The sequence below is a fragment of the Malus sylvestris genome, chromosome 5 (genome assembly GCF_916048215.2).
Source record: "Malus sylvestris chromosome 5, drMalSylv7.2, whole genome shotgun sequence".
Taxonomy (NCBI): domain Eukaryota; kingdom Viridiplantae; phylum Streptophyta; class Magnoliopsida; order Rosales; family Rosaceae; genus Malus; species Malus sylvestris.
The window spans coordinates 46,666,948-46,689,604 of NC_062264.1; the positions used below are offsets into that span (position 1 = coordinate 46,666,948).

Consider the following 22,657-nt stretch of genomic DNA (forward strand, 5'->3'; position numbering starts at 1 on the left):
TGTGTGTGTGTGTGTGTGTGTGTAATTTGTGTGTAACCTGTGTAATATATGTGTGTGTGTGTGAGTTGTGTGTGTAAAATGTGTGTGTAATCTATCCGTCTGTGTGTGTGTGTAACCTGTGTTATTTGCAGTGTGTGTGTGTGAGTTGTGTGTGTAACCTGTGTGTGAGTTGTGTGTGTAAAATGTGTGTGTAATATGTCCGTGTGTGTGTGTGTGAGTTGTGTGTGTAACCTGTGTGTGTAAAATATGTGTGTGTGAGTTGTGTGTGTAAAATGTCTGTGTAAGTGTGAGTGTGAGTGTAAGTGTGCAGTGTGTGTGTGTGTGTGTTTGTGTGTGAGTGTGAGTGTAAGTGTGAGTGTGAGTGTAAGTGTGAGTGTGAGTGTGTGTGAGTGTGAGAGTGTGTGCAATGTGTGTGTGTATGCAGTGTGCGTGTGTGTATGCAGTGTGTGTGTGTGTGCAGTGTGTGTGTGTGTGTGCAGTGTGTGTGTGTGTGCAGTATGTGTGTGAGTGTGTATGCAGTGTGTGTGTGTATGCAGTGTGTGTGTGTGTGTGTATGTATGCAGTATGTATGCAGTGTGTGTGTGTGTGCAGTGTGTGTGTATGTATGCAGTGTGTGTGTGTATGTATGCAGTATGTATGCAGTGTGTGTATGTATGCAGTGTGTGTGTGTGTGCAGTGTATGTGTGTGAGTATGTATGCAGTGTGTGTGTGTGTGTGTGTGAGTATAAAAACAGAGTGTGTGTGTGAGGGTAAGAGTGTGTTGCACTCTGTCCCCGTGTGTGTGTGTGTGTGTGTGTGTGACTGTGTGCAGTGTGTGAGTGTGAGTGTGTGTGCAGTGTGTGTGTGTGTATGCAGTGTGTGTGTGTGTGTGCAGTGTGTGTGTGTGTGTGTGCAGTGTGTGTGTGAGTGTGTATGCAGTGTGTGTGTGTATGCAGTGTGTGTGTGAGTGTGTATGCAGTGTGTGTGTGTGTATGTATGCAGTATGTATGCAGTGTGTGTGTGTGTGCAGTGTGTGTGTGTGTGTGCAGTGTGTGTGTGAGTATGTATGCAGTGTGTGTGTGTGTGTGTGAGTATAAAAACAGAGTGTGTGTGTGAGGGTAAGAGTGTGTTGCACTCTGTCCCCGTGTGTGTGTGTGTAACTGTGTGCAGTGTGTGAGTGTGAGTGTGAGTGTGTGTGAGTGTGAGTGTGAGTGTGAGTGTGTGTGCAGTGTGTGTGTGTATGCAGTGTGTGTGTGTGTGTATGTATGCAGTATGTGTGCAGTGTGTGTGTATGTGTGAGTGTGAGTGAGTGTGAGTGTGAGTGAGTGTGAGTGTGAGTGTGTGTGCAGTGTGTGTGTATGCAGTGTGTGTGTGTTAATGTGTTGCATTCTGTCCCCGTGTGTGTGTGTGTGACTGTGTTTGTGGGTGAGTGTGAGTGTAAGTGTGAGTGTGAGTGTGTGTGAGTGTGAGTGTGTGTGCAGTGTGTGTGTGTATGCAGTGTGTGTGTGTATGTATGTATGCAGTATGTGTGCAGTGTGTGTGTATGTGTGAGTGTGAGTGAGTGTGAGTGTGAGTGTGAGTGTGTGTGCAGTGTGTGTGTGTGTATGCAGTGTGTGTGTGTTAGTATGTTGCATTATGTCCCCGTGTGTGTGTGTGTGTGACTGTGTTTGTGGGTGAGTGTGAGTGTAAGTGTGAGTGTGAGTGTGTGTGAGTGTGAGTGTGTGTGCAGTGTGTGTGTGTATGCAGTGTGTGTGTGTGTATGTATGTATGCAGTATGTGTGCAGTGTGTGTGTATGTGTGAGTGTGAGTGAGTGTGAGTGTGAGTGAGTGTGAGTGTAAGTGTGAGTGTGAGTGTGTGTGCAGTGTGTGTATGCAGTGAGTGTGTGTGTGTGTGTGTGTGTGAGTATAAAAACACAGTATGTATGCAGTGTGTGTGTATGTATGCAGTGTGTGTGTGTGTATGTATGCAGTATGTATGCAGTGTGTGTGTGTGTAAGTGTGTATGCAGTGTGTGTGTGTGCGCGCAGTGTGTGTGTGTGTGTGTGTGCAGTGTGTGTGTGTATGCAGTGTGTGTGTGTGCAGTGTGTGTGTGAGTGTGTATGCAGTGTGTGCAGTGTGTGTGTATGTATGTATGCAGGGTGTGTGTGAGTCTTTGTCAGTGTGTGAGAGTGTGTATGTCCGTGTGTGTGTTAGTGTGAGTGTGAGTGTGAGTATGTATGTGTATTTTGCACATTTGTCCATGAGTGTGTGTGTATGTACTTGGTTTATAATCATGATATTACAATGTGAATGTTTTGTATTGTGTGGGGTTGATGCTGAATTGCAATTTTTTGTGGTTGTTGGTTGCAGAGAATAGGAGCATAAACAGAAGGCTAAGGCTAAGGCTAAGGCTAAGGCTACTGCATTAAAGGTGTCCTTTAATTTCCCTCTTCACATGCAATGCCTAGCAATGATAGCAATCCTCATACTAGTGTTCTTAGACACATGTTTATAGATGTTTATAGATGTCCTTAATTTGTTTTTTGTTTTTTTTTTTGTTTGGATAGATATGGATCGAAGGAAGCTTTTATTGATCTTATTGTTAGAGATGTCTTATTTGGAGACAATTTGTATTTGTACGATTCTTGTGGTGATGATGCTACGTGGCAAACAGAGACATGTTGAACGACCCACATTGACTAACCGTTCACTTATTAGACGAGAGATTAGTTTGTGTTATCTGAATGGTATAATAGGAAATACTGATACTTAATGTGTCAACGAATTGAGAATGGATAGAAGGACTTTTGGCATATTATGCGACTTACTTCGTCAAGATGGGAGGGTAAAAACTGATGGTTTGGTGTCTGTAGAGGAACAGGTGTGTATGACTTTACAAATATTAGCACATCATACTAAGAATCGTAGTGTTGGCGGTAGATTTTATAGGTCGGGAGAGACTATAAGTAGGTATTTCAATAGCGTATTGCAAGGAATTTTGCGATTACAAGGTATCCTACTAAAAGTCCCCCAGCCTGTGCCTATTGATTCTACAGATCCTAGGTGGCGATGTTTTAAGGTATGATGAGAATCTTTTTTCATTTTCCCTAAGCTTTAACTCTTCATTCCCTTTGTATAAATTAACAACAACTTTTTTATTTTTTATTTTTAAGAATTGCTTGGAAGCATTGGATGGAACGCACATTGATGTGCATGTACCTGAAATTGACAAACCAAGATACCGAACAAGAAAGGGTCGAGTCGCAACTAATGTGTTAGGTGTGTGTTCAGGAGATATGCAGTTCATATATGTGTTTCCGGGGTGGGAGGGTTCCGCATCAGACTCTAGAGTGCTACATGATGCAATTAGTAGGCCTAATGGTTTTAAGGTACCAGCGGGTAAGACTATTACTTAGTCTCAACTTTGTAAGTTAGGTTTAGTTCTGTTTGTCAACTACAAAACACTAATAAGGTCTGTTTTTTTTTTTCATTAGGTTATTATTACCTTGTAGATGGTGGTTATACAAATGGTGAAGGATTCCTTGCACCCTATAGAGGAATACCTTATCATTTATCTGAATGGGAGGGACGAACACCTTCTAATAAGGAAGAATATTTTAACATGAAGCATTCTAAGGCAAGGAATGTAATTGAACGCTGTTTTGGCTTGCTAAAAGGAAGGTGGTCGATACTAAGGAGTCCATCTTTCTATCCGATAAGGACACAAGGTCGAATAATTACCGCTTGTTGCCTACTACACAATCTTATTAGGCAAGAGATGTCTGTAGATCCAATGGAGAATTTGCCAATAATAGAAGATGGACAAAATACAGAAGAAGGTTAATATGTTGGTAGTGTTCAAACATCGGACCAGTGAACTGCAATGAGGAATGATATGGCTCAGGAAATGTATAATGAGTGGAGAGCAATTAGGAACCAGCAACCGAACTAGCTATATGTGTTAATGATAACATTTTATTTTAGTATTCCTTTTTATCATGCATTTGTTAGATATTAGCACAATGATTGGATGGTATGCAAATTAATTGGATATTATGCAAGTTGATTGGATATTATGCAAGTTGATTGGATATTATGCAAATTGATTATTTGTATGGTATTTTCCTTTATTAAAATATTTTTTGTTTAGGTATGGATAACGAAATTTTTTTGAATGCTACTCAAGAGCCAAAAGGAAGAAGGCGTAAATGGGAAGCATTTGAGGAAGAAGTATTACTAGGAGTTCTTGAGGATTTTGTTGCTCGGAAGCAACGGTGTGACACCGGTGCTTTCAAACAAGGTACTTTGGTTGAAATAGCAAAAGCTGTCAATGTTTTATGTCCTCATTCAAATATAAAGGCAAATCCACATATTGAGTCCAAGTTGAAGAAATGGAAAAAAACATATAGTATGGTCGTTGACATGATAAACACAAGTGGTTTTGCATGGAATGATGTCAAAAAGTGCGTTGAAATTGACAGTGATGACGCATGGCAAACTTATGTGCGCAGGTTCATATCCTATTTTATTTATGCATTAGTTATATTCTTGCTGCTATATTTGTTACGCATGCTAAATTTTAGTTTTGCTATGTTGATATAATCTTAGAGAAATAAAGAAGCCGATGGATGGAGAAGCAAACATTTTCCACTGTTTGATAGATTTGCATATATATTTAGAAAAGATCGGGCTACGGGTAATGTAGCCGAAACCCCTGCTCAAATGGTGGAGGAACAAAGTCATGATCATGTTGGTGAAAGTGATATTGGAGGTGAAAATTTTGTTTCTTCAATGAACCAACAAAGCCAACAAAGCACCCCATCTGAAAATAGCCAAAGAAAGAGGAAAAGAGCTGTGGGAAGTTCAAGTGATGGAACCGAGACAATTATCAGTGGACTGAAAGATTTTTATGTTGAAAGTGGGAAGAGGATGCAAATGGTAACTGAAGCTTTAGTTCAAGGTACTGCAGATCATACTGACATAGCTAATGAACTTGAAGCAATGGGTCTCTCTCCTATGGATCAAATTGATGCATTGTCTCTTATTTTGGATAAACCAAAAAATGTGGGAGTGTTCAGGGCAATCAAACCGGAACTCAAGAAAGTGTTCGTCCAAAGGCTTTTAAGCGACAACGCAAGCGGATGAGGATTTTGGCTAATGTTAACATGGATGTATTTTATTAACGTTAACATGGATGTATTTTATTAATCATACAATCTTATGTTATGACTTATAACTTAGCTTTGCACTAGTATTTTGGCTTATGTTAACTAACCATTTTGTAAATTATGGAGATCTATTTTGGCTAATGTTAACTAATGTTAACTAGGATTTTCTAAATTATGGAGATCTTATGTACTTGTATTTGTTGAAGTTGCATGTATTGGCCACTATTATTTTTCTTCTGTTGGGTGATAGAGTTTAAATCAAGCTACATTTGCAAATTAAACCCAATTCTATTAGCAGGTAATAGAAACAAAACAATTGTCAATTTTTTTTAAGATTCATAATATACATGGCAAAAATATGCTCCAATTAACCCATATCATGAGATTTGTAGCATTACTCTATTACACAATGGCAAAAATTTGTAGTCCTAGTCTAAGCAAACACAAATCTGGTGAACAGTACTGTTTTTCTTATCCTGCTTCTTAGTCCGAGACTACACCAAACGCTTCACTAAGTTAGTCCAGCTTAGTCCAGTCTAAGCCAGTCCAGCTTAGTCCCAGCAGCTAGTCCAGTCCGAGACAGTCCAGCGCAACAAACGCACCTTAAGGGTGCAACGACTGTACGGGGTGTCTAAAAATTCCTGGTCAAGCTTCTCATCCAGCTATAGCTTGCTTTTGTTAATCAACTTATGCCACATAATCAGTGATGATCCATCAAATTAGCTTGTTTTTTGTTTTCCTTGATTTTCTTTTGAGAGCAAATATTAGTGGTTGACTAGAAATTTTTTAGCTTTTATTTGGTTTCTATAACTTCTATTCCCATGTAGTGGTACTGATGGGAGCTAGAAACTTCAGAGCAATAATTATTTAATTAACGCGGAATATCTTCCTTCTTTTATGTTTGATGCTTTCAGAAGGGTCTCCTGCAGGGCAAAGGGAATTTGATTTCAACTGATTTGGGTTTCCCCTTGCGCCCATGCATATATACATTAACCAAGGCCATTTTTTTAAATTAACTCAGAGCCGATGAAACTGTACCAAGTTTTAGGACTACTATAAATAGCAACCACAGTTCAAATCTGTAAGCAATCACACACACACACACACACATATATGGATCATCGAAGTAGTGAGGATCAGAAGCTCCAAGCTATTGACAAATTCATCAACAATAAGTACCATGCCAAGTTGTTTATGATAAGGACATTGAAGTTTGTAGTCTCAGCGTCTTTGCTGTGCTTGTTTCTTTTTGTAACATCATCAGGTTTTTGTTTACTTCCCGATTCTTCCAATCAGATCAATGCCTATTTCTCCACATTGCTTTTGTCAATCTTTACCCACACCCTTGACAGGAAGTACATGTTTCCTATTTGTAATGGAATCATTGCTTTTCTTGCAAAAACTTCGATTAATTCTTGCGGTTGCAGTTATAATGATGAATCCGATGAGCTTATGTCCGACCTCGGTGGAAAGTCTTCAACATCATCATCAGTTAATTCTAACTTATCTGAGATTGGGTCGTCTCTCGGCCAGGATGACATCGCTTATGTGGCTGACGAAGGAGAAGAAGAACCAACGTCGACTTCAGAAGAAGAAGAAGAAGTTGGACAACTACAAGATGTAGAAAAACAACAAAATGGTTCGTTATATACAGAGAACCATGAAGAAATGCAGCCTGAAGCTTTCATTGCAGCAGCAGAAGAAGAAGAAGAAGATGAAGAAGATGAAGAAGTCAGTCTGTCTTTGATGGAGCAAGGAGGAGAAGAAATGGAAACACAAGAGCTAGCAACAAATGTTGACGTTGGAGATGATCAGTACGGCTCGAAGATGAGCAGTACAGATGAATTGAACAAGAAATTCGAAGAGTTTATAAGAAAAATGAAGGAGGAAATCAGGATTGAAGCCCAACGCCAGCCCATTATCGCCGCTTAATTAAGGGGATCTTAGTTTTTGTCCAAAAGCTGAAGCTGCATCTGTGCTGAAAGGCATGTTTTGTGACGGTAATTAATTTTGGTCATTGAAAGAAAGGGCAAGAGCACAAAAACTAGAAGCAACTCTACTTTACTAACTAAATTATACCAATGTATATACAGAGTACATCACCTTAGGTAAGTACCTCTCTCCACATCCTCTGTGTGTTGTGAATCTTATCATTTCACACATCAGCAAGTTACAAAGTCTATTTTCAAGGTGCTTCTGAATTCTGATTATCCCATCGTCTATTTTCAACATGTTAACACTTTTCCGCTTGAAACAAGAGCAATCGGATGCAAAGTCATATTGTCCCATCGCCTTTCCTTGGGTTCATAACTTCCTTACATCTGACTGTACTCTCAATTCCACAAAGCATGTTGCAGTTGCATTTGCTACCAATACAGTAAACATGACCTACTGCAGCTTCAAATTAGCCAGTAGGGGAAAATGTCAGATCCATAGCTACTCCTTCACATTCTGGCATATTTCTAACCTCATTAAGAATCCTTGTGAGCTGTGTTGTCAATTCCCTGCGAACATAATCAGAACGCTCCTTTGTAAATGATGATTCTGTTAACAGGGTATCAGTAAGGCATTGATAATCTTGAAGCCATTCCTCATCACTTGTCCGAGCAATGTGGTCATCGTAATAATCAAGCGAGCCTTCTTTCCACCATCTATTTAAACAGTATTTGCCAGGAAGCTGAAAGTAGTTCTTGACTACATACACACGTAGAGAATGTCTGCATAACAATCCTGAAGATTCAAACTCTTTACAGGAACACTGGACCAGTTCCTCTTCTGGTATCCATATCACAAGATGCTCTCCCTCAATCTTCTTAAAATGCTGCACAAGATATGACCCATTGGCCATTTCAGATACAGCATATTGCATGGCGAGCACAAGTTCATGCTGGAAAGCATTGAAGGCAAAAGGCGTCAAAATACTACAGGAGCGTGCTCTTCAATAGGAATGCTTGTTTTAATATGCATATACTGCATCTCTCGATGTGACTGATTTTGAAAATTGGCAGAAATACCAACCTGCAAGGTGTTCAAGCATAAGAAACCATACCAATTAAAGAATTATAGGCATAAATCAAGCATAAAAGTTATTAACCAATATACCTGCTCGAAAAAGCTACGCAAACATGTTTGTGCACTGAAAATTCCTTTGAAAAATGCATCTACAAACTTTGAATATGTTGTTGTTGCCATACAAGCAAGAAAGTAACCATTAATATAGGATTGAGCCCAGGATTCCCGGAATGAATAAAGTAAAGCAATATGTTTATCAGTAGTAAGCCCAAACATTGAAATCGTTTGATTCCACTGAAGCTCAAAATCCTTTGTACTCTCCGGCCGATATTACTCATCAAACTCAGATTTAAATTCTATACAGCGTGGTCCAAGTGAAACAGAGAACCAGCTAGATATCTTGGGAAGAATATCCCAAATGGAAATGACATGCTTAGTGCCTGGTAATTCACTTCTTATTGCATCTCTAAGCTCAGGATCGAGATCAGTTAGAACTGTTTGTGGGAATCTCCCTCTCATGAAACGAACAAAAGTCTGTATGAAAGAAGTAAAAATCATTGTAAGTGGACAGATACAAAGACACAGCTAATCTAAAATCAGTAAAGTGGGTGTATTGGAAGCAAACCTGAAAAGCCCACGAGATGGAACGCGGTGTTTCATCTTGCAAAAGAACGCAACCAAAGAAAATGGTCCTTCCATGGTTGTCAATGCCAAGCCATGCTCCAAAAAGCACGCCATATGTGATTGACTGATATGAAGTGTCAAAATAAACTGCATCACCAAACATAGTGTATGCATGGACTAAATCACCATACGACCATGCAATGTGTTCAACCTTATCATTCTCGTCAACTGTAAAATCAAAAACAAAATCTTCATCCGCTTCTTTTATCCCTTTGCATGCCTCAAGAAGTTCCAATGTATCATTCTCCCGTTTTTCAGTGAGCAAAGCATCATTTTCTTGGACAACTTTCTTACGGTTTTGAACAAAATTTCTAACGTCCCTCTCTAAAAAGGGTAACTGTCCACCTTGAATCCCCTTTTCCAACTCCAACGCCTTCACTATGTGGTGTATGGGGAACCCAGCTTTAGAAAGTAATAGTATCCGCTCTTGATCAGCCTCATGAATTTTACGATAAGCAGGAAGCAGTCGCACTTGGTCATCTTCCAAAAGTTCATGGTTATGGACATTACTGAATTGCACAACAAACCATTCAGAAACTCCATCAACGACCTCCTTGGACAAATACATTTTTGCATCGCATCCACAGCAGACTGACTTCCTATCCCTGTGGTGCTACCCTGTAGGCTTCTTCTTCATGGGTGCAAACCCCGAACGATAACAAACAAAGTCACGCTTATAAATATCCAATTGTGGGCTAAGTCAAGAGCGCTCTTTCCTAATTGAGAAACCGTTTTTCCTAGCGAAACTGCCATAATACTCAAACGCGTCATCGTCACTCTTAAACACCATTCCAACATAGGGGGAAACCATAGCTTCCGATGCCATACTATCATTCTTAACCAATTGGGATGCTATGGATGATGCCTCTTCAGAGTCTCCCTCATATGTCACATAGCATTTCCAATCCCCACAGGGGCATTGCTGCCGCCTAATCCATATGTTTCTCGATGGGATAGAAGTCATTAATTACACTTCAACATCAACTCCCAGTTTCCCACTCCAAGACTCAACCTTCAGCTACTCTGAAAATCTTTTGAGTGACCCAGAAAGCTAGCTCGCAGTATAACCACAAACCCTTTAACAAAATAAAAAATTGAAAGCAATCAGAAATGGCCTCTTCTAATTGTTAGGATATACACTATAACAACATATGCAACCAAATGGCACAGAGACGGAAAAGGGGTTTAACATGACAGATTGGAGAAAGAAAATCAGACCCAGAAAACTAAAAAGATAACAATTTTGAGAAATATATCAAATGGAATAAAAGAGCAAGGACGGAAGGGGATGATGATGAATCACGTACCCAGTGAAAGAATGACTACGAGAGAGGGAATCTGTGCTAAAACCCTTGTTTCGTCTTCAGCTTCCTCCGCACAGCTGAGTGTCCCTGTTCCGTTCTCCTTTTTTTTCCAGTTGCGATGACACAGAATTTCACAAGTAATGAGAGCAAATGAAATGGGTCGGGCCTGTTTTCCAGTCTGAATTGGATCCGATGTCTTACCCAGCCCTGTAAGTTTGTGAGTGTCAAGGAGAACGACTTCTGTTTCTCACTCTAACCCATGTTTCGGTTATGGGTTATCACGTGGAGAAGATTAAGCTATTACTTGGCTGAGATTAAGAGTCCTAATATGCAACTATTATTGGTAAACCTTATCACGTTTTGACAAAGAATTCAACAGCAAGTAGGACTATTGTGAAACCCTAATAATATCCGGGTATCAGTTGATAGGCCTGATATCAAGGATGATTGTATATATATTAGGAGGTCCCTGCACTCACAGCATTCTTTCCATTACGTGCGAACCCTATTCTAGCAGGAACTTTAGGCTGCTGAGTGTAGAAGATCTCTTTTCATCCTTCTGCGGAAATGTCGAGCTCTTCCTCAGGTAAGCACTCACTTCTCTCATGTATGCATGTTCATATATGTATGTGGTTCTATACATGCAGTCAGTTATACTCTTACATGTGGTATCAGAGCAATCACTGTCATGTTTAGAATCCTTACGCAAGACCCTGATTAAACAAGTTGTGATCCTGATAAAAGTCTTCCGCATATTGAAACTGATGTTTTATTGATGATTATCATTATATGTTAGTCTATTCAACTCGCATCCATGTTTCACTTATACATAGACGCACACATAAACATATATATATATATATATATATATATATATGTATGTTCTGCAAAGTTTATTCCTCAGAAAATGAAGAAGAATCTCCGGTACTTGAAGAACTAAAGGTTACTATCACTAATGACTTTACATACAAACCATTTTGTGAATCATGATCAATTTCGACTCAAAAGTGTTTGAATCATGTATTCTAGTATCTGTTCATGCTGAACATAATGATTAAACTGATGGTGAATATATTTTGAGATAATTCTAAAGAATTCTTGTATTCAGTCATGTTTAATTGGTGTATAAGTGAAATGCACAATCATGATCCAAGCAATTTTATCTGCTCAAAAGTGTTAAAATTGCCTAGCGAATGTGAAACCTTGTATTTCAATTGTGCAAATCCTAATATAATCAGTTTTCGATCTAAAGATGTGACTGGTATTATATGTTTTACGATGCCATTAATTGTTCATATTTTGGACTCTTAATGATGAGCTTATGAGAACAAGTAACATATAATTATGGTTGATGCAGCCATGACTTCTCTCAACTTCTCTAACATTGAAACCCTAACGGGTTCCAATTACAAGAAATGGAAAGAGGACTTGGAGATAGCCCTTGGCATGATGGATTTTGACTTGGCTCTAAGGGAGGACAAGCCTGCTGCACTGACTGTTGAAAGCACAGCAGAACAAAAGTCGAAGTCTGCTCAATGGGAGAAGGCAAACAGGATGGCCCTTATGATTATGAGAAGGAATTTGATTTCAGCTTCTAAGTTAGTCAAATCAGGTTACACTTTTGTTGGTGACAATGAAAGTGTAAGACTTTTTCATTCAAATAAATTGGATACCTTGCTCGGATATGCTTCTCTTCAAGTTGATATGTGGCAGCTTCAATGTGATTATTTACATGAATGTTTTACTGTCTGTCACATTGGTTCCAAAAGATTATTTCAAAGTGATGATTCTCCCACTCTTTGGCATAAAAGACTCGGTCACATATCCAAAGAAAGACTTGTGATTTTATCAAAACAAAATCTTATACCAAAACTTGATTATGGAAGTTTACCTACTTGTATCGACTGTTTTAAAGGGAAAATGACCAATACCAGAAAATTAGGATCCACAAGAAGTAACCAGCTTTTAGAAATAATACACACCGATGTTTGTGGCCCTTTCCCAAATAAAACCATCTGTGGTAACTCATATTTTGTCACCTTCATTGACGATTTTTCAAGATACTGTTATATTTTTCTCATAGCTGAAAAGTCTTCTGTTCTTGACTGTTTTAAAATATATAAACATGAGGTTGAAAAACAACTTGAGAAGAATATTAAAATTGTGAGATCGGATAGGGGTGGTGAGTATTTTGGCAGGTTTACAGAGACTGGACAACACAAGGGAGCCTTTGCACAATATCTTGAAACATCAGGAATCGTTGCACAGTATACTACTCCAGGCACTCCGCATCAAAACGGCGTGGCAGAACGGAAAAATAGGACTCTGAAAGACATGGTTCGATCCATGTTTTCAAGGTCCAAACTTCCAATTTTTCTCTGGGGAGAAGCACTCAAAACAGCCAACTATACACTGAATAGGGTCCCAAGCAAATCTGTCCAAGTTGTACCCTTCGAAGCTTGGACAGGTAGGAAGCCAGCTTCAACCATTTCCATGTCTGGGGATGTAGGGTTGAGGCTCGGTTTTACAACCCTCAAGAAAGAAAATTAGATCCTCGAACTGTAAGTTGCAAATTCATTGGCTATGCTGAGAAGTCTAAAGGCTTCAAATTCTATTGTTCGGATTCCCACACTAGAATACAAGAAACCAACAATGCAAAGTTCATTGAGGATTTAGAAGAAGGTATTGTGCAACATAACAACACATATTTTGAAGAGATTGGAGATGATTGTGATCAAGCTTCAGCAACCATGCATGCACCGTTGCTTGTTGACCAAGGAAGCTTGTATTCCCTTCCAGTTGTTCTTCCAAATGCTCAATCACAAGATACCACGTTCATTCCAGAACCTGCCCAGCCACCGGTGGACAATTATGATACTGAACAACCAGTGCCTGAGCAACAAATTCCTGACCCCGATGTTGATCAGTCTCTACATCAAGTGCAGTTGCCCTTAAGACAGTCTAATAGGCAAAGAAAGCCTGTGATTCTCCCAGATTTTGTCTATTTACAAGAGACTGAATACAACATTGGCGATGAAGACGATCTCATCACATTTCATCAAGCTGTCAACAGCTCGAAAGCAGAATTATGGCAGGCTACAATGGCTGAAGAACTTGCAGCTATGGAAAAGAATAAAGTTTGGACGTTGGTGCCACTTCCATGCAATGCCAAACCCATTGGGTGCAAGTGGGTTTTCAAAACCAAAAGAAATGCAGTGGGAAAGGTTGAACGACATAAAGCTAGGCTCGTAGCTAAGGGTTTTACACAAAGAGAAGGCATTGACTATAATGAAACCTTCTCTCCAGTTTCATCCAAAGACTCTCTAAGGGTGATTATGGCCTTAACTGCTCATTTCAACCTGGAATTACATCAAATGGATGTAAAGTCCGCATTTCTTAATGGAGATTTGTTCGAAGAAATAGTAATGGTTCAACCACCAGGTTTTGTGGAGGAAGGGAAGGAGTCCATGGTCTGCAGGTACAACAAATCTATCTATGGCTTAAAACAATCATCCAGGCAATGGTACATTAAGTTTGATCAAGTTGTTGCTGCTTTTGGTTTTGAAGAAAACAAAATTGATGACTGTATATACCTCAAGGTCAGTGGCTCGAAATTTATATTCTTGGTACTATATGTTGACGATATTCTATTAGCTAGCTCCGATTCAAATCTTCTACACACAACCAAAGGCATGTTGACTGAGAGTTTTGATATGAAAGATCTTGGTGAGGCACATTTTGTTCTTGGTATTGAAATAGAGAGAGATAGATCCAAGAGAATGCTAAGATTATCACAGAAGACTTATATTGACAGAATCTTGAAAAGATTTAATATGGAGAAATGCGCAGGTGGCGAGCTTCCAATTGCAAAAGGGGATAAGCTAAGCACTGATCAATGTCCCAAAAATGATCTTGAAAAGAATGAGATGAAGGATAAGCCTTATGCTTCACTTGTTGGCAGCATCATGTATGCCCAAGTTTGCACTAGGCCTGATCTGGGATTTGCAGTCAGTGTCCTAGGGCGTTTTCAATCTAACCCTGGGAATACTCACTGGACTGCAGCTAAGAAAGTACTAAGGTATTTAAAGAAAACTAGAAACCTGGCACTAGTGTATCGACAAGTTGAACAGTTAGAAATGGTTGCATACTCGGATTCAGACTTAGCTGGCTGTGTGGATGAAAGAAAATCTACAAGTGGGTATGTTTTTCTTCTTGCTGATGGTGCCATCTCGTGGAAAAGTTCCAAGCAAAAGGTGATTGCTTCCTCAACTATGGAGGCAGAGTTTATTGGTTGCTATACTGCCACCAAACAAGCAATCTGGTTGAGGAATTTTATTATGGGACTAAAGGTTGTGGACTCGATAGAAAGACCTATCACTATTTTTTGTGACAACAAGGCTGCAGTCTTCTTTTCCAGAAATAACAAGAGATCCATTGCTTGCAGACTAATGGATATTAAGTACTTGCGTGTAAGAGATGAAGTCAGAAAAGGGCTGATCAACATAGTTCATATAGGAACTAATGCCATGATAGCTGATCCAATGACTAAAGGCTTACCAGTGGGAGTGTTCAAGAAACATGTTCACAACATGGGTATGCGAGAAGATTTTGATTCTGTTGATGAGTGGGAGTAATATATTCCACTTGGTTCTGTTAATAAGTGGGAGTAGTAACTCACTCATTGTTTCGTTATGTTTCTTGCTAATTGGATGTTTTCATGATGTTTTATGCTCATAACTATCTTATTGAAATTATATGAGCCATGTGTTAGCATGCGGCTCGGTTCAGGAGTTGAATTTTGTTTATCAACCTGAAGTATTTTGAATTTTGTCAAACAACACAGTGCTCATAGTTTGAATGCTTGTGACGATAAAACGCACATGTAGAAGGAATTACATACTGTGTTTATGGTTCAGTATTTAAAGCTATGAGTGACAGGTTGTTAAAGGTAAACTTGCAGTTACTATGGACTAGTGATCACCTTAATCTCGATCAAAGTAATGTCGTTCTTCTTGGACACTCAAGTGGGAGAATGTAAGTTTGTGAGTGTCAAGGAGAACGACTTCTGTTTCTCACTCTAACCCATGTTTCGGTTATGGGTTATCACGTGGAGAAGATTAAGCTATTACTTGGCTGAGATTAAGAGTCCTAATATGCAACTATTATTGGTAAACCTTATCACGTTTTGACAAAGAATTCAACAGCAAGTAGGACTATTGTGAAACCCTAATAATATCCGGGTATCAGTTGATAGGCCTGATATCAAGGATGATTGTATATATATTAGGAGGTCCCTGCACTCACAGCATTCTTTCCATTACGTGCGAACCCTATTCTAGCAGGAACTTTAGGCTGCTGAGTGTAGAAGATCTCTTTTCATCCTTCTGCAGAAATGTCGAGCTCTTCCTCAGGTAAGCACTCACTTCTCTCATGTATGCATGTTCATATATGTATGTGGTTCTATACATGCAGTCAGTTATACTCTTACATGCCCTTCTATTGTCTAATGACTGTTTCCGTAAGAGCAAACCAGCGTTTTCGGCTTAGTTTTTTTTATATATTTTTAACAAATGATATTTTTTATAATTTATAGTAAGAGAGAGAGGATAGGATGACGAGAATCAAACTTAAGACTTCTAACTCTACTAGACCGTGCTACTAAGTGGTTCGGCCTCATTTGTTTGTGAAAAGGGGATTGGCTTGAATAAAATTATTAACTCTATTAAAAGATATTTTGAACAAATAAATGAGTAATAATTCATATTTTGTCTAAATCGAAGGTTATTTTTATTGAAAAAATGAATATTGTTCGGTAATTACTTTCATTGAAGAACAAAAAAGAGTAAGTGAAGATAAAAACTAAAAAAGACAAAGGTATCAAACAATACCTTTGTACCTTTGTAAGACGAAATAAAGCGCTTGAAATAGAATAGTTGGAACAAACTTCAGACGTATACTTTTGGCGTGATGAGAAGTGGACAAGTAAGAGTCAATCATGCGACGCGTCCAAGTGGATTTGAAATGCCACTAAGTCGCTTAGCGGTCTAAATCCACCCAGGTGGAAGCACCAGAGTGATTCTTGGTTGCTTCTTTGCCACTGTGTAACTACGAAACAGAAAATATTAGTAAAGTTTCTTGCATTTTTTCTCTGCTTGGTGATTGGTAATGATATGTTGAGCATGCATTTATTTTCTCAGTTTCTTCTTTCTGACGGGTATCCAATCATTCCGCGTTTCTTTGATTGAGGCAAATATTGGATTAAGATCTTGAGGCTTCTGAGATACTTTTAATCCTCTTTTTCTTTCTGCTCAGTGTCGTTTAGGTAAGGTAGCAAGAAATTGAATTTTATTTTTATGTCTTTAGAAACAGAATGTCATTCGATTTTTACAACCAGGAGAGTTTAATTGAATTTTGAAATGGACATTTTGTTTGATCATTTTCCTTATGTGTTTCAATTCATATTAAAGAATTTGGTTTGGGAAATATTATGTCGTTTTGATTCTGTATACTGCAGGTCGTTGCTAAACCAGATGAACTTTTATGTAATGCTTTAAATCTGATGGCTAGTGATTTTAGCGATGATGTTAAACAAACCTTACTTTCTGAAAAGAAAGATAATTCTCAACACAATAATGAAACGAATGCCGTCCAGAGAAGAAGAAATCGCCCATACAGCATTAGCACTAGTCCATGTCCATCATTCAAGAACCGCCTACAACAAAACGAAGTGGTATCTCAATATCCTGCAGATTGTGATCCAGTCTATGTAAAACCACAATTCAGTCTAAGGCAAGTAGTCTTGTTGTTGATTGCATACATTGGTGGAGGCACATTTTGCTTTTTCCTGATGAGGCATCAGATAAAGGGTAAGAAAACGAATGCAATTCTGGACTCCATGTACTTGTGTGTAGTCACAATGAGCACTGTGGGCTACGGGGACCTTGTGCCAAATAGCATGTTGGCAAAGCTAGTTGCTTGCGTTTATGTGTTCACCGGCATGGCCCTTGTTGGCATAATTCTTGGCAAGGCAGCAGATTACCTTGTAGAGAAACAGGAAATCCTTTTGGTTAGAGCCATACATTTTCGAGAAAAAGTTGGGCCACCGGAGCTTCTTAAGGAGGTTGAGACCGAAAAAGTTAAATTCAAATGTATTTCTGTCGGAATCCTTCTTTTGATTCTTATTATAGTAGGAACTGTCTTCTTATGTCTAGTTGAGAATCTGGAAGTTATGGATGCTTTCTATTGCGTTTGTTCCACTATTACTACACTAGGCTATGGGGACGAGAGCTTCTCAACGGGAGCTGGTCGTATTTTCGCTGTTTTTTGGATACTGAGCAGCACCATTTGTTTAGCACAGTTCTTTCTCTACCTTGCTGAACTATGCACTGAAAGAAGGCAAAGATCACTTGTGAAGTGGGCTCTTACGCGGAGATTAACACCCTCGGATCTTGAGGAAGCAGATCTTGATTATGATAAAGTAGTTAGGTATGAAATAATTTACAATCCTCATGCATGTTTTATCTTATTATTTGTAAACAATTAAGATATATCAATTCTCATGTGGCTAGCTTGTTGGATTCATCTATGACCAGTGCGGCAGAGTTTATCGTATATAAGCTAAAGGAGATGGGGAAGATCAGCCAGGAAGATATTGGACTGCTGATGGAAACGTTCAAGAAACTTGACATTGATCATTCAGGAACTTTGACGACATCTGATTTAATATCAATGTCATCTCAACCAACAACTTAAAAGTGTAAGTTGATATGCCTAGCACTGACATGAACTATGACAACTCTAAAATTCACATGGCGTATAGAGCCTTACTTTCTTTCTTTAATTATTTCTTTAATTCACATGAACTATGACTACTCTAAAAAGCTAGGGTTTCATAATAACGCATCCGAGCTACGTACAACATTAAACATTATGAGGGAAATGTAAATATCAACGGAAAATAGAAGCTTTTCTCATACTACGTACTAAAATCAAAGTCAAGGGAAGAGTTGGACACACATCCTCCTTCCTACCCCTCCACCCTATCCTCTGAATCAATAAATAAAGATTGTGTAACTTAACTTCGTAGGACCGGAAACTTTGACTCGGTTTAACAGAAAAATCTAATGAAATAAGAAGATATACAAACAAACAAAGTCCTCTCCATTCAAGTTTGTTTGCTCACACAACTAACCATAAGTTGAAGCCTAGTATTAGATAAATTCCGCAACATGCACGTTACCATGTCTATATAATTTAAGCATTGAATTCACTAGTACATGCATACAAATTCAATAGTTGAAGGCACTTTCTTCTTCAGATGTTGCATCACATGATTTCTTGCTATTACTTCCTCTTTGACGTCTATCACTCCCCTATCCCTTTTACTAGGATGTGTTCGACTCGCATATAAAGCTTTTTCCTCTCCTTGTTGCTTTGCCTCTCGTTCCATTTTGGAGACCTAATAGATCAATAGGCCACCCCAAAAGAAAATCAATTACAGGGTAATAGTGTTCTCTCTATAATTTCATGATTCCATTAAGTAATTAAATTTACTTTATAGAAAGCACTATCAACAAATATAATAATGACAACATAATCAAGTTTACTCTTACATAGCTGTGAATATTTTCCCTGCTGTGTAATGATGCATTGATGGGGCATTTTAATTGAATAAGCTGTTCTTAATTTGACTATATTGATAAGTTTCTTAATTTTTCTTTTTCCATCTTTTGGCTGCTCAACTCATACAATTTGTCCAGTTCGCCCCTTTCGATTTAGCTAGGATTTTTGTAACTTGACAACGCTGTGGTTTTGGAGGAGATAGTTGCCTTTATTGATATTCTTCATTTCTTTGTTATCTCTAGAATTCCAGGAGGGAGCTCGTAAAATGAGGAAGCCCATTGCCACGCAAATTTATTTAGAAACTTGAACTACTATTGAACACAATTGCACGTACTGTAATCTGTAGACTTGAATTTTTCGCTTGGATTGTAAATTTCTTTTGGATGACTTGATTTGATTACGAGAAAAGAGCAGGAGGAGAAGATTTAGAAGAATTTTAGAATTGTTTATTCTTGAGATTGGTTGATTGTTTAATTAGCTTTATTGATCTTTCAAACTTAAAAGGAAACACGAATAAAAAATGATCTCTCGACTTCTTCTTAAACCATTTGTCTTGATTTTTTTTGTTAAAGTTTTAGAGAGACTAGCTGCGGTTCACTATTAATAATTTGATACTGTCTCTATTTAATCACCCGTGTAATCAATAGATGTGGGGTTTTCATGCAAGGCGGAGTGAGAATACCAGAATAATGAGTAAGTCACAAGTTTCATGCATTCACTAGTTATGTTGCTGCATGCTACATATGATGAATATAAATAATGAGTAGGTCACAAATTTCAGCAGCCTCATATTTCAATCCCGTATGCAACAAATAAGTATTAAGTTATTAACCCAACTGCCTTGGACTATTACTCCTGAATATACATTTTAATTGCATTGAAATTAGATTAATTATCAGAAATATAAATATTATAAACAGCTTGAAACTAATTTGTGTAGTCTGGCTGCCCAGCAACATAATCTATGATTCCTTGACCTTGTGCTTCACCGTGTGATTCTGTCGACATCTGTGAAACACCACCAAAGGCGATTACTGCCACCAAAAATATTGTTGTGGAGGCAAAGAGAGGCCAAAAGTAACCCAAAATGGTTAGAATCCTAGGGGCTGCATACAACATTAAAGAAAATATTAGCGAAACAAAGATTGCTATGACAAAATGATATCGGTATTGCAGAAGTTGTGGCGAGATATCCATTGCGGCCGGCCTTGGCTTGCTTTCTCAATAACAATCACAACTTTCAACTCTAGAGAGAGAGAGAGAGAGAGAGATTAGGGTTATAACTCAGGTTCTTGTCGAAGAATAAGAAGCATGTGGTTATATCTCTCAAACTTTGCTTCGTCATTGAGTCTTTCCCAGAATATTATCCTCAACTGAGTTCATAATTCTCATTGTTTCTTTTATTCCAGGATTTGCCACCCTCCACTCGATTAATCGACATCATCTACCTATATGAAAATGGGATGTGAAAATCTGGTGGAAGGGCACATTAGTCATTAGGCACAACAATTATTTTGACATGGATGCTTTGTCCATTTATTTGATTTGTAGGTTACTTTTCGCATGGAATGATGATTAGTAACAAGGAAAGGAATGGCATCTTTGTTTTTCTCCTTTGTGGTTATGCCTTTCATGAAAGATTATTGTTATATATGGGCTGGCTAAGTTGATTCTCTTTTTATTATAAGAAAAAAATTAATGAAACATTTATTATAACTTGAAGGCCTAAGGGGTTTCTGCAATTACACGTCATACGATTAATTAGTATTTCAAAATTTATGTTAGATGATTAAACATAACACAACCTTAATTTGTAATCACAAGCTATTCTCGAGTGAACTGGCGATAAACTAAATATTTACAAACTCAACCTTTGCAAAAGGTTGTACAGTTTTTTAATTGTTATATTTGCTGCCTGTGCCTGATTCATTTCTAAGTATTTGCTGACTGGTTGGAAATGGCCACGTGACTCACATGTAGTCGTATATGTTTGTCTCATCGCCACATTTGAATTTGAACCTCCTAAACCTAAATCCTTCTTCAAGTTTCCATTTCCTGTTTAATCACTTTCACTTCCTCACCGACAGCGACAAACTCATTCCCTATCCCTCTATGGAGGAAGACTCTCCTCCCACCCTTTCCGCTCAACTCCTTGATGCCTCTGCTCAGGAATATTTGCTCAGGAAACTTCAAGTAATTTGACAAATGATGAAGCATGCCCGAAAGAATGCGGGGAGAACATTAAGTGGAATCTGGTGGACTGGTGGTGGACTGGTGTCTTATGATCGAGATGTAACGATGGACATGATATGGTACTAATATTTCACTCGGATGTTACTTTATACTATAATTATGTTATTAAGCTGCCTGTCCAAAAACTTCATATCTCATGCATCAATCACAAAGTTTTAGCAGAGAGGCAACATGAGGCCTCTAGTCTAGTATTGGTCCTACACTATAACTTAAGTTCTTAACTTGTATTGCACGTGCACACACACTAATTATGTAATATGCGTTGTCCTAAGTTTTTGTTTTTGAAAAATTATTACCAGAGCAATTCGCTATTTGAAAGTTTCAAAACGTTCACAATATAAGTCATTTTCGCCAATGTCTTGTTTTTAAACATCCATTTTCATCAATTAAAAAGTTAATAAAAAATAGTGGGAGCCCGACACCCGCACACGACTTGTTCATACTTTCGGCCTTTGTTTATTTATGACTTATGATCTCACCCAAAATTTGGATCTGTAATAGCACTTTAGCCTGACCCAAATCCATTTTATGCTAATGCATAAACCCACGCAAGTTGAAACCACAATGACCTACAAACACGTATTTGAAGTAAGACATTAGCCGAGGTAATCCATATTTTATTTTACAAAGCGATATTTTGATTTACGAAAATTTAGACTCAAACTTAATTGTAAAATATAAGACACATTACTTTAATCAACTGACTTAACTCACAGCAATAAGGCTAATCAACCTTGAGACTCTCTACATATACCATGACAAATTGTATAAAATTGATTAATTTCAATCCTCTAGTATATTGTGAACCTATCTACCTACTCCAAGTCTGCAAACCAATAAAGGAAAGGAACACACAACAACATAGTGAGTTAGAATTCAATTGAAAAATGATTCGCATAAAACAAAACTCCACACAAAATCATATGCTAATCAACAACGCTTTTGACTGTTTTGGTTGTATTAAGGATTTACTCATTTTGCATTGGTGCTTCTCCATTTTTTAAAAGGGTGTTTTTAGGTGAAGTCTTCCCTTTGTTGCCTGATCAAAAAAATTATGGAAATGTCCAAGGTTGCCATATGGGCAGACGAGCCTAATTTATTTAAGTAAGCGATTCGAATACGAACTTAAGAGCAGAGGCATTGTCCTAACTAACTAATATAATCCACTTTTACCAACTTAATCATAATTTTTTAAGCAAAGATGCGAGGGAGACTTTCTGTAGGAAAAGGAATTTGTTTGTTCTTTCAAGCCACTTTAGTTGGTCCCTTTCAGCTCATGCTATCATCATGGTCATCACAACTACCTCATTTTCTTGGCCTATATTCAAGGCGTTTATCATTTATTTGCAAGGAAGGATTATATGTGTAAAATTGTTGGCAAGGTTTAAGCAAGTTTTAGCGCTTAATCAATTAAATTAGGCCAAAACAAGAGCTTTCCATCTTGTAGCTAGACCATGACAATCCCTAATTATTTTCCTTACTTGTTATCATTTGCAAACGACTTCAGAGGACCATTGTAAAATGAGGTTTTAACATGTTTTCTTTTCGTTGCATAGTTTAGGGTACCTATTTTCTATCACCGCTTAATCTAATTAATCTAATGGATGGGTCATACACTTTAATCGATTTATTGATCAATCGGTCAATGTCTTGTTA

General features: G+C 38.1%; 2 protein-coding genes and 1 pseudogene across 5 annotated transcripts; 2 read left to right on the forward strand and 1 right to left on the reverse strand.

Moving 5' to 3' along the window:
* Positions 1 to 3,142: 3,142 nt before the first annotated feature.
* LOC126621555 (protein ALP1-like) lies at positions 3,143 to 4,060 on the forward strand. 2 transcript variants are annotated; one of them, XM_050290080.1, is made up of 2 exons: positions 3,143 to 3,357; positions 3,453 to 4,060. In XM_050290080.1, exons 1-2 carry the CDS (start codon positions 3,255 to 3,257, stop codon positions 3,800 to 3,802), a joined length of 453 nt encoding a protein of 150 aa, XP_050146037.1. In that variant the 5' UTR covers positions 3,143 to 3,254; the 3' UTR covers positions 3,803 to 4,060. The 2 variants fall into 2 exon arrangements, with proteins under 2 accessions (XP_050146037.1, XP_050146038.1); XM_050290081.1 differs by having other exon boundaries at positions 3,471 to 4,060.
* Positions 4,061 to 7,171: 3,111 nt separating this feature from the next.
* LOC126620632 (putative protein FAR1-RELATED SEQUENCE 10) lies at positions 7,172 to 10,119 on the reverse strand (annotated as a pseudogene).
* A 6,105-nt stretch (positions 10,120 to 16,224) lies between these two features.
* LOC126621053 (two-pore potassium channel 1-like) lies at positions 16,225 to 19,292 on the forward strand. 3 transcript variants are annotated; one of them, XM_050289417.1, is made up of 4 exons: positions 16,225 to 16,448; positions 16,641 to 17,611; positions 17,719 to 17,882; positions 18,515 to 18,821. In XM_050289417.1, exons 2-3 carry the CDS (start codon positions 16,686 to 16,688, stop codon positions 17,876 to 17,878), a joined length of 1,086 nt encoding a protein of 361 aa, XP_050145374.1. In that variant the 5' UTR covers positions 16,225 to 16,448; positions 16,641 to 16,685; the 3' UTR covers positions 17,879 to 17,882; positions 18,515 to 18,821. The 3 variants fall into 3 exon arrangements, with proteins under 3 accessions (XP_050145374.1, XP_050145373.1, XP_050145372.1); XM_050289415.1 differs by lacking the exon at positions 18,515 to 18,821 and adding an exon at positions 18,991 to 19,292 and having other exon boundaries at positions 16,230 to 16,448; XM_050289416.1 differs by lacking the exon at positions 18,515 to 18,821 and adding an exon at positions 18,991 to 19,292 and having other exon boundaries at positions 16,228 to 17,611.
* The last annotated feature ends 3,365 nt before the right edge of the window (positions 19,293 to 22,657 follow it).

Bases quoted from the DNA above. Each gene is read 5' to 3' on its own strand.
- LOC126621053 (XM_050289417.1), top strand. From the start codon at position 16,686: ATGGCTAGTGATTTTAGCGATGATGTTAAACAAACCTTACTTTCTGAA. The intron at 17,612-17,718 runs GTATGAAATAAT...ATCTATGACCAG, and splicing joins GATTATGATAAAGTAGTTAG to TGCGGCAGAGTTTATCGTAT.
- LOC126621555 (XM_050290080.1), top strand. From the start codon at position 3,255: ATGCAGTTCATATATGTGTTTCCGGGGTGGGAGGGTTCCGCATCAGAC. The intron at 3,358-3,452 runs GTAAGACTATTA...TTTTTTCATTAG, and splicing joins TGGTTTTAAGGTACCAGCGG to GTTATTATTACCTTGTAGAT.